At 39.9% G+C, this 12,080-nt stretch overlaps 1 protein-coding gene across 1 annotated transcript; it reads right to left on the bottom strand.

The window, feature by feature from the left end:
• Positions 1-2,787: 2,787 nt before the first annotated feature.
• On the bottom strand, positions 2,788-9,619 carry LOC104686244 (serine protease inhibitor 2.1-like). Its single transcript, XM_010394600.2, has 5 exons — positions 9,516-9,619; positions 6,110-6,772; positions 4,963-5,233; positions 4,178-4,325; positions 2,788-3,356 (listed from the first exon to the last, which is right to left on the bottom strand). Exons 2-5 carry the CDS (start codon positions 6,753-6,755, stop codon positions 3,162-3,164), a joined length of 1,260 nt encoding a protein of 419 aa, XP_010392902.1. The 5' UTR covers positions 6,756-6,772; positions 9,516-9,619; the 3' UTR covers positions 2,788-3,161.
• Positions 9,620-12,080: the final 2,461 nt, after the last annotated feature.

The following is a 12,080-nucleotide window of genomic DNA, read 5'->3' as shown; positions in this document are numbered from 1 at the left end:
TATTAGTTTTCTGTTCCGGACCCATCGTCTCCTTCTAGAGGGATTTAGGATGATCCTTATTCCTACCCCTCGTCCCTGACACAACTCAGGTCAACCTGCTGGTCTGGAGCATGAAGTTGCTCAGCTGGAGGAAAACTGTTGAGATGCCCCACAGCTTGGTAGATAACTCCCAAACCAGCTTTCAGAGGTATCCCATTTTATACTTTTGCTAGTAGCAGCCATTCTTCACAGCCCAGTATGGAAACTACCAATGAAGCTCTCATCCTGCCATCTCAAAACCAGAGGCCTGGGAGGTAGATGGGGCAGGAAGTTGCTCCGTGTGTGATTTCCCAAAACTTTTGCTCTGTTCTAGCAACCATGGGATTTTTCCTAAGTTCTTTCCCTTTAGCAACAGGCCAAGAACCTGTTTTTCTGACACCACACTCTGATAAAAATCTTGTGGCTCTGATAAAAATCTCACCATCCTACCTTCTAATCAATCCTGGTGCACAGATTAATCAGGATGAGATCTCACGGGAACTGCTCCCAGGTCCTGTTGAGTTTGTAGAGGCACCACAGGGCAGGCAGCCTCACACCACAGCAAGTTATCTCTGATCTTAACTCTGCAAAAGCCTCTGCTTTGCACAGAGGTGTGGTCTCTCCCAGTCCCCTGAGTGATGCCATCTTGCCTCATGAGGAGCAATAGCTCAGGGCTTCCACCGAGTTCTCGCCACTTGGAGCAAAGGGACTCATACAAGGCAGCAATCTCCAAGTCCCCTGAGTCAGAAGCACAGCTCCCCATACCAATCCATTCTACAAAGACCAGTGGGCCACTGTAAAGCACCTCTGTGTGAGGTGGGCCAAGTTTGGGAGAGCAGGTCAGAAGGCCAGAGAGATGTCAGGGGTGGGGAGCTGGTTTGTTGATTTGGGGCTTGCATTACCTTTGCAGTGCTCACAACACACTGACAGGATCACTGTAGAAATGAGAAGTGTGCATTCAGAAGCCTCATCTTCCTAGGGATGGGGACTCAACTCCACTTGCAAAAAATGTTTCCAGGATCAATATGCAATGGCATGAAAGCAGTGCAGTGAGAGAGCAGCTGTCAAAGTAAGCCTCTCCTTGAGGCAGCAGCTGTGCAATAAATGGTTTGCTATAGAGTTTAGCCCCAGTGCTCCACTGCAGTAAGAGTGGGTGATCTACAGACCCACAACAACAAGAAAGTATTTAGGTATTTCTTGAAAACAGATTTTACCCAAATAGGCACATAAACAGAGAATGTGAAGAATCACAATTTCTGTATGAGAAAAGTTGTACTCATTTAACAGCATTAAAGACATATTTTACATATATCTATGTTAGTAAAATGGAATGAAAGTGTTTGGTTTTTTAAGAGATTTATAGAATGATACAAGAGACTGGAGTAATTCCGTAATTGATACACTAAAATTACATTATGTATTTTATTGATCAGCCACAATAATTATTCATGAATGACATTTGTCACAGACAATTCTTTGACATTTTATGCTATGCCTAATGTCACTGTCTCTTAAAGTGTTTTTGCTGACCTTGCGGAGTGCAAAGAGGCACTCACAGTAAGAGCTACATCTGAATAAGTCTATTTTTTCAGGGATAATTCTCTTTTTTTTGGTCAATGATTTCTTAAGAGTCCTAGGCAAAGAGTTGGAACATACGAGAAAGAACAGGCTGGTTGAGGGTAAACAACAGCCTAGGCAGCAAAGAGTGATATAAGGAGGAAAAGACTCTGTAGGGACCAGCTCAGGCGAATACTGGAGAAGATATAGTAGAATTACAAGACTTTATCCCTATTGGGATAAAGCTTTTGGTGAATAACCTGGAACTGAAAGCAGGACAAAACTCCTTAACAGAGAGAATTCACTTTTAAATATAACAAAATACTTTAAGAAAAAGTTATCTTCTGTGGAAAATATGGAAAATGTATTAATAAGTTGAATTGTTGTGGTGGTTTGACCCTGGTTAGATGACAAATGCCCACTAAAGTCATTCCATCACTCCTTTCCTCAACTGGACAATGCAGAGAAAATAAAATGAAAGGTTCATGAGTTGAGATGAGGATAGGGAGAGATCACAAACTGATTACTGTCACAGGCAAAATAGACTTGACTTGGAGAAACTATTTGAATTTATTACCAATCAAAATCAGAGCAGGATAATGAGAAGTAAAAAAAAATCTTAAAAACATCTTTGTCCCAGCTCAGGGAGATGGGCAATAGAGGTTATGGTCAGTTCATCACATGTTGTTTCTGCTGCTGCAGGGAGACGAATCTTTGCCCTGCTCCAGTGTGGGGTCCCTCACACAGGAGACAGTCCTCCACAAACTTCTCCAGTGTGAGCCCTTCCCATGGACTACAGTTCTCCATGAACTGCTCCAGTGTGGGTCCCTTCCATAGGATGCAGTCCTTCAGGCACAGGCTGCTTCACCATGGGTCCCCCACGGGGTCACAAGTCCAGCCAGCAAACCTGCTCTAGAGTGGGCTTCTCTCTTCATAGGTCTACAGGCCCTGCCAGGAGCCTGCTCCAGGGTGGGCTTCCCATGGGGTCACAACCTTCTTTTGGACATCCACCTCCTCCATGGGCTGCAGGTGGATCTTTGCTTTGGCACATGAAGCACCTCCTCCCCCTGCTTCTTTGCTGACCTGAGCACCTGCAGAGATGTTCATCTCACAGATTCTCACTCTGCATTCCTCTGGCCTCAATTACTTCTGTGAAATAACTTTATTCCTTTCTTAAATATGTTACCGCAGAGGTGTTACTATCATTTCTGATTGGCTCACCCTTCAGCAGCAGCAGATCCATCTTGGAGCCTGCTGGCAATGGCTCTGTCAGATACGGGGGAAGCTTCTGGCAACTTCTTAGTGAAGCCACCCCTAAAGGCCCCCCACAGGCCCCCACTACCAAAACCTTGCCATGCAAACCCAATACAATTATTCAGCTGGGGAAAATGTTACATTTAAAAAGTGTCAGTTGATGGTGATATTTTACAATGCTTTTTGCTTATTAATTTGATAAGGAAATTTCTAATTTACATCTGAATATCCCTCAATCAGAGACTAGTAAGTAGCACTAACTAGCCCAAAACTGCAAACACTGTAACAATTATAACTCATGCCCAACATCATTATGCCAGATAACCGAGCAATTACTCCTTAGTAGGATCAACAATTTTCCCCATGAAAAGTGTGATGCCGGTTTGTTTGTCAGAGATCAAAATAATGAAGGGCCTGTTGACTTTGATGGTACGAGAAGTATAGGAAACTCTGGTAAGGATTATGGCAGTGGCTCCTGCAGCTTCAGTTCCAGACTCATCAACTTCCAGCAGGGCCTTGTGAATTGCCTGCATGGAATAGGAGAAAACACTGTGGTTTATACATGGAACTGGAAGCAGAAGTAAAATAAATTCTGTTCTTATGGAATATTTAGGAGAAGAAAGGAGTAATAGATCCAGTAGATGAAAGTTGATTTTATGATAAATCTCCAACAGTTTGAAACAGGAATATTTTCTATGCCAGGACTGAGCAAGCAGGGGCAAAAATTAGCGTGGACACACTGTAAATGCATTCTCACCAGTGCTGAGTAAAGTGGGATAAAAATACCCCACGTGCAAGCTGGTATATTTTCTTAAATGGTTTGGACTTCTACTAGCAACACTTTCTCTTATTTCAAGGTTAATTAAAGACTTCTATTTAAATGCTAATATGGGGCAGTATTTGACATCTTTAGCATTAAATCATAGCTTAAACTGACACAGTCAAATTCTGCTTCTGCAAACTGAAGATTTCCTGAAAACTTTGAGAATAATCAAAAATGAGGTATTAATCAACACAAATATCATAATGAACTCCTCATTTGTAGTTTACTTGACACCATTTCATTAAACTATTATATTCCAGTGCCAAGAAGTCATTTAAAATGTTGTCCAATTTTTCTATATATTTAATAGCCAGCTTTTTAATAACAGTATTAAAGTAATAAAAAAGTGAGCCAGCAGATTCTTTCTGCAAAAAAAGTGCAGTTACTGACCAAGCCCCTACATATCATTGTGAGATTTACATATAACTTCAGTAATATAAAGAGGAAAATAAAATCTTTAAAAATCCCAGACACAAATGATCAAAACAACCAACCACCTTCCCATCACCAGCTCTGTCTACTTACTTGTGAAACCTGGAGATCTTGATTGCCACTAATTCCAGACAGATCAGCATTACCTGAGAACACTTCAGTGATGCCCATTTGCTCAAACAGGGTTTTAACATCGTAAGACCCACTAATAGAAAACTTTGGTAACTGCAGATTTAATCTCCTGTTGGTCAAAGGAAACAGAAGAGCAGTGAGCCCTTGCAGCCTCGTTTCAGCCAGCAGGGTGGATAGCACACAACTCAGCGACACTTGAAAGCATTCTTTTGATTGCGAATTTGTTTGATGGTAGCCTTTGTATTCCTTGAGCAATTCTGGCATCCTGAGAGATGCACCATCTTCTTGTATCTACATTCTCTATTTGATTTTGGGAAAAGGAACAAATTTCTTCATTGTCGCTCTTTCATCCCAGTGCCACATACGCAGCTAGTAGAGGTTTTGGCTAGAGGGTTACAGAGAGTAAGGAGACTACTAGTGGAAAGCCTAAAGTAAGGGAAAAGGAGGATAAAATCTAAGACACGGTGAAGGAAATGAATCATGTTAACACCATGAAAGAAGAGGAGTCAAAAAGTAGCCAAGCAAGTCTTGAGGCAGCTGTTACAATGCTGTGACCCCTTGTCAGGTCACAGAGCCTGCAGTTTCTTAGTGACTATGCTCTGCTCTGACTCATTTGGAGAATTGCTTAAAACTTCCCTTTATGAAATCAGGACATTATGTCCAGTAGGAGGTGATCTGAAATTGGCATTTTCTCTTAAAAGCAGCGATGTGTCCTCAAATATAGCAATCCATATACCTAGAGTTACCTGGTCACAAGTTTGCTATCCCATTTACAAATAGTTTCCTTGGAGAGAGCATCTTCCACTTGCTTCATCTTTCCATCATCGGGCAGAATAAGCAATGCTCGTGCAGTGCCCTGGTAAGGCAGCTCTACCACCACACAGGAGAGATCCTGGTCATAGTAGCTGTTTGAGATACCATCACGCTGCATCATGTTGACTCTAACAGATGCATTTGTGCTCACAAAAAAATCATCCTCATATGTACGCAAAGGATCAAAAGACTTTTCCCAGGCAGCTAATGGGGAAAAAGAGATGTTGTTGCACTCAAACGTGAAGATCATAAAGAATGACTCATCTATATTAGACCAGAATTAATGTAGGACACTGGAGGTATATTGATGGGAGAAGAGGCTCACTAAATCACTTCAACCTCCTCCATCACACACGGTAAAGCATTTTAGGTGTGCAGTAAGCTCATCATAGTTAGTGTGAGCATGTCATGTCTTGCTGAAGAACAACCAAAGGCTGATGACCATTTGAGAGTCCTTCTTCTACTGTAACCCTGTGTAATGCCTTTTATGCCATTTAAATGCAATCATGTAAGCAATCGGTCACAGGACCTTCTGATGCCTTTTCTGTTAGGCCATGCAAGCTGACTGCACTCAGCCTGGTGGGGAATTCATCAGCAGTTAAAGCGTTTGAGCATATATCACATTTGAGCAAGGCTCCAGAAGCACAGGCCCTCAAGATACTATGTCCCAGGTTTTCATGCAGAGCACCTAGCAGATCTACCATAAAGCTGGGGTCCTTGTGCAAGGATGTCAGTCCACCAAGTCTGACTGTCATGTACAGTCAGCATAGAGATCTTGGACACATCTTTAGTCATTATGGCCTCAGACCAGTGAGACTATGTGGATCCTTGTCTCTGAGGCATCCACTAGTGTGGAACTTCTCTGTCCACAGCTTTCAAGCAAATTGGATCAAAACCAAGAAATCAGTATTTCTCAACAATCAGGTACTCTGATCCTGGCCAGATCTAATCTTTACTTCAAAGGTCCTGCATGGTTTAGCTCTTTCCTAAATAGTCATTCTGGTAATAAATCATCAGAAGTTCCCTAAAATTTTATTTTGTATCAAAAAATCTATTGAAATAGTATGTTAAATATCTTACCTTTAAAATAAACATAGTTAACAAGAACCAGTACAGTATTTGGATCAAGATGACCAACTAATTCAGGAATTTTACCCTTGGTTTTCTCCTCTACATATTTATTGATTTGCTTCTTAGCTTCTTCTGGTTTATGAAAATCACTAGGAAAAAAATCTGCTTCATAAAATTGTTTGGTATTTTGTAAAAATGATTCCTGTGGTTCATACCCAGTAGCTGTAAAAAGGGCATTCCCTATATTTAATGTGATATTAACATCAGCACAGTTCAGTACTGACAAAACTTTGTGAAAACTTTCATGTACATCATGTATGCGAGTCTCAGTCAGGTCATCAAAGCCCAGTCCTTCAAAAATCTGAGACAGAGTGGTTGACTTAGCACCAACAGCCAGCATGGCAAAGGCAGTGGAGATGCTCATGGGAGAAAAGAAAACATTTTTATCAGCTTCTTTTGATGTAGCCTGCCTGTAAAATCTAAATACAAAATCGGCATAGTTAGAGCTTTTCTTGTCACAGCTATATGCTAATAAATTTTCTCTTCCATCACGCAGATTAGTATTGTTGACTTCATGGCAAATATCTTCAGGGCAGCAATGGGTTACAGCACAAAGAACAGCAAGGAGTAAACACAGGCACAGGAGACACTTCATCTTCTTTTCAAATTATTCTGTCACAAAATAAACAGTCATTAAATGAGCAGATGGTAATGATTTGCTTGGTAGTAAGAAATAATGAATAGTTTTTTAGCATAAGTGTTACATAGTTCAACTATAAATATCTAATGTACTTAGGATGCTTAAAGTTCTCATGGGCACAATGTCAAATTTATTTAACAAATTCAACCAAATTATAGATTAAAATATCAGGCATAATAAGACCATAATATTTCATGGTAACTGCTCTGAAAAGACAATACTTTTTTCCATTGGCAATGAAAATATAAAGCTACAGTCCATAATAATCTTTATTAACAATGACATTATCTTCCCAAAACACTGTCTCTTATAGGGTACATCTAAACAAACAAATTATTGCGAGGCAAGACAGGGTGTGGGTTTCAAAGACAAATACTCCACAGCATCTGCCCAAACACAATTTGCTAAATGTAAGGAAATATGAGGCAGCTCATTATTCAGTGGAACTGGGGTAAATTCCCTCACTTTCCTCAGGGAAGCAGCTCATGGACAGACAGCTATCATGGATTATCCAGTTCTTGTTAAATTCACATCCCTGTCTGCTTTGTGGTTACTTACTCACATGGCCAGTTACCGGCCACAGCTGCTAAGTGATGGAAGAAGGTCATCTATATGAACTTCAAGGCAAAATTCAAGGCAAAAGCCTGGAGCATCCTGTGTCATGACAGCAGTGCACACAAAGGTGGGCACAATGACACGTGGCAAGCAGCAGGTTTGCATCAGATAATGAGGTGCATGTTTGGAATGAAGGAATCCTCCTTTTGGGGGAGCTGCAACAAGTGCTTGTAACTTCTTAAATGGTGGTTTGCCCCTCACTGTGGGTTAACCTGCATGGGATGTGGGAAGGACCTGGCTCAAAGAGAAAGAGGAGCAGTGATCCCATTTGGAAATCAAAGGACACAGATTAATTCCCTTGGAGATGACAAGTTTCTTCATTATGCTTGTTCTCTTAAAGCTGACATGATATATTTCACACGAGCCCCCTGCTCTCCATAGGAGCTGGGACAAGTCTCTGGTTTACTGAATTCGGTTCCCTGCAGTTCTGGGGAGACATCTCATATAAACCCTCTTCAGAACTGTAACAAGCAATCAATGAAAATAAGCTTTTTGCTCTGGCAGCTTCTGTGTGAAAACATTTCTAGAACTTTCCTACTATCATGGCTCCTCTTCTGGTTTCCAGCCAATACAACCTGTTTGTATTCTTTTCTTTCAGGAATGTATTTTCCCTTGTCCTGCCACAGTAAAATTCTCTTGGTCCTATATTCATTCCTAGATGTGAAAGATGACTGTACATACTATCTGAAGATTTAGAGTTTCTGAGGGCAGCCCAAGTTCAAGGATTCTTAGTGATTAACCAGTTGTTTTGTTTTTGTGTTGATGGTCTTGTTTCCATAACAAACATGTAGATAGCTGTGTGTTCTCATATTTGCTAGGATCTGAGTATGCTGAGTCTGCCTGAGATCAGCCAGGGCCCACTGCAGTGACCCGCAGTAACAAGTGATAACACTAAATTTGAATTTCCTTAAACCAAAAGACGGAGTATGGCCCTAGATAGGCATAAGAGTCAACTATTTGCATCTCTTTTGAGCAGAACTCTGCCTCTTCTTCAGAGACAAAAAAAAAAAAAAAGGAAAACCCAAACAACACATATGTACTTTGGAAAAAGAGAAGAAATTATATAGTACAAAAGGTGTCTCAAAAGTATTTGATGTTTAATATGTCATAGTCTGTTTTGTTTTAGTTGTTTGAGATATTGCAAACTTACGTGAAAAAGAAAAAAATAATTTTTTCTATCCATGATTACTTCCTATGTCCATACAGAGCTTAGTGTAAATTTTAAAGAATTTCTGAAGTAAAGAGTATGGTTTGGAGTTTTTTTCTGCAGCAAGTTTATATTAGGCATGGCTCTGTTTTTAACTTCTGCTGTAACAGATCAGTTAAAAAATTTCTCCTGGTATCATAGCTCTCTACAAAAATCTAAATTAAGTACTTCCATCAAAAACATTGAATATTGTCATCAGGCTTTCCTCACATAATCTTCCCTTTAGAGATGAAAATCACAGTAATTTCAACATTTTGAGATTAGAAAATTTCTGACACCAATATTTTTATTAACATTTCAAAGCTGAAAAAATTGGAAGGGCTTTGTTAAATCTGGAAGTACTTTTTATGCAAAATGGAAGTTCAGAAAATAATTCTCTTCCAGACCACATATTAGTTTGTCTATGGGAATAAAAGGGGCGATTAAATTTAAATTGTGACCTTCCACCCACCCCCTACACTAACCCCAGTCCTAATTAGAGAACCTGGCCTTAGCAATTCAATTGTTGCTTTATAAATTAAGTCACCAGAAGAGTTTTTAAATTGGACCTGGTTGTTCAGTCACTAGTGGGATTATTGTAATTTTAAAATTTTAAGTCACTGTGAAGGCTGTTTCCAACCTGAAAGGTGGTTACATCAGTATTCTCTTTTAACAAGTACTTAATAAGTCCCCATGACTTCAAAGGGTTTTTTAGTTTGATTTCAGTCTAAGCATATTCCCCCAGAACAGCAGGTCCCACTGGTCCCTTGAACGTCTGCTTGGTTAATATTTCATTGCAACATCCAGAACCAAATCACAAGCAGACAAATGAAATTAACCTAATATTAAAATTCCACTGACTGCAGAAAGCATTATTTGCAAGTCTGTAAGAAAAATGCATGTGTAGTACTTACAAAACCAGAAGCCCTGTTGCATTCAGCTGACCATGGTGTTCCCCACGCTGTTACTTATACTGCTACGTCATCTTCTGCTTAAGTAGAGATGTTAAACATTACACAGACCTGATAAAAATTAGAGCCAACCAGAAAAAAGGAGGAAACAAAGCAAATATTGATGAAACAGGGTTCGCAAGCATCATCTCTGTTACTCAGCCAAAGAAGCTGATGATCTTCAGCCATTTTGATAGCAGCTGTGACATCCTCTCTGTTGCCTCTGCCCGTGCGGAGGAGCTTAAGTGCAAACGTTATGTGATTAGGACCCTACTGGAAACCGGGAGGTTGTGCCTGGAATCACTGGAAACAGATGCTAACTCTCAATGCCAGAAGTCAGGCTTTCTGTGCCGTGAAGCACACATGGAGCTCACAGCCACATATCACATCAGCTTGGTGCTCTTCCAAAATCTATCCAGAGACAAATCTGCATGATCCTCAGCCTGTATATGGATGACAAAGTAATTGCCTGTACCTTCTCACTCTGTAGCTTAATACCACTGAGAGGGTATATGATAGATACGTTTCCATGATGGGTTTTCCACCCTGGCTGATGTGGTCCCTTCATCTATCTCAGTTCTGTGTGCATCTCAGTTACTGCCTCGGGCAGGTGGCGGGAATACAAGTAGCAGGCTGTTTACTCCCACGTGTTTGCATACTGCATGTGTGCACCCACTTCTCATTCTCCTTGCCCTCTCACACACTTTTAAATTGTTCAAAGGAAAACAAGAGCTGCTTCTGTCTTAACTTTTCCCAATAGGAATGAAATGCTGATGGATCAAGATGACTGAATTTTTCCAGTTAACAACAAAGACCGTGATTGAGTGGTGACATGAAAGACATTTCCCCATTAGTGATGACTCTTTTCTTTGTACTTGTTTACTCACATGTGTAATTTTGTTGTTATAAACATAGATAAACATGGAGACAGAACATAGATAAATGTTGTCTGGACACTCCCCTTCTTTGTTTTCCTCTATATTTCTCCCCCTCTCCCCCTTCCCCCCTTCCCTTTTTACTTGTTCCATCTAACTTCGGCTGTAAACGTCACAAACACAGAGATTATTTTACTAATCAAAGCCCAGGTGAATAACAGGTCATTGTGGTCAAGGGCAAACTGTGTTACAAAATGGTTATAAGCCTCTTGTTTTCTCTTTCATTTGTGTGCCTTGTAATTACTGTTTTGTTTTTAATAATGTTAAGCTAACCTTTAACAAGGCATTTCCTTATTATTTCACTATAGCAGCAGAAATAAGGTGCTACAGCAGCTTGAAACTAAACTGAGGAGCAGACAGACACACGCATGCCCGGTTTTTCCACACACTGCCATGAGCCATTACAGTCCCACCTCCCTACTGACCACAGTTTCAACTCTAAGTCATGAAACCATGTCAACCAGCTTCATACTAATCATTTATCTACAGAGCTAGATCTTTTCCTATCCTATTTATTTTTTATAGGAATAAAAGTACAGAATATGGAAATAACCAAACAGATGTGGTTTTTTCCTTCTGATAAAATCACTACGAAGTCTACATTGCCCGAGTCCATGTTACTGTTGTATAGTTCATGCAGATCAGTTTCTATACCACACCCCAGATCACATTTTGACATCTTTAGAAGAAATAGAGCCATATATATATTTCAATTTCATGTATTTGCTAACATCTTGCAAACATCTTATTGACTGTTTTGTTTTGAGTAGAACATTCCAAAGCAGGTTTAAAGAGTTCTTAATTAACCAGTAGCTGGTATATTCAATGACAAGAGAACCACTCAACTTTCTTGTTATCCTTCTTGTTCTTGTTATCCTTCTACACCTTAGGTAAGGAAATTAGAGTTTTTGTGTCAATTTAGCAACAATAAAAGCTCTTCTGGGATTATGGCTCATAGACACACAAGTTACTTCAAATATCAAAAAAATTTTATACCTATAAACCTATTATGTCATATCTTACACAAAGACTTTTTAGTGTAAAGAATATAGACCACAAGTATATTGACAGAGCAGCAATAAGAAGGAAATGGAGTATGGAATTAGGAAGGAAATGGACATTGCCTTCCCCTCCATTTCCTTGCTGATAGTCTTATGTAATAGTCATTGGGAAGGATCAGGCATTCAGAGTGCAGGGAAAATTGCTAAGATTGGGGATGTATGCATGTCTGGTGAACTATGTTTTTTCTAGTAGGATGAGCTATATAATGAAGAATAAAGGCACAATCTGCTCACGGGGTCATGCCATGCTTTCAATACTTCTTGAAGAATCTCCTCCACTGTCTTGTCAGAAAGACAAAATTCAGTAGTTTGGAAAGGGACTGTGAAATTAGGATGAAATATAGTGTATATGTAGTGAGGAAAACATGCACAAGGAGGAGTAAGTTCTGCTCACAATATGTTTTTTCATTTGAATTAACATCATTCATATGAACTAAGTAGATAACAAGGACGAGAATTTTAAAAAAATTACCAACGGCAATGACCAATAGTGAACACTCATCATAATTCTTCAGCTGGAAAACCAATTCCAG

Source organism: Corvus cornix, chromosome 5 (assembly GCF_000738735.6).
Source record: "Corvus cornix cornix isolate S_Up_H32 chromosome 5, ASM73873v5, whole genome shotgun sequence".
NCBI classification, from domain to species: Eukaryota; Metazoa; Chordata; class Aves; order Passeriformes; family Corvidae; genus Corvus; species Corvus cornix.
The sequence above is the reverse complement of the archived record's forward strand: the minus strand, read 5'-3'. Positions and strand labels throughout refer to the sequence as shown.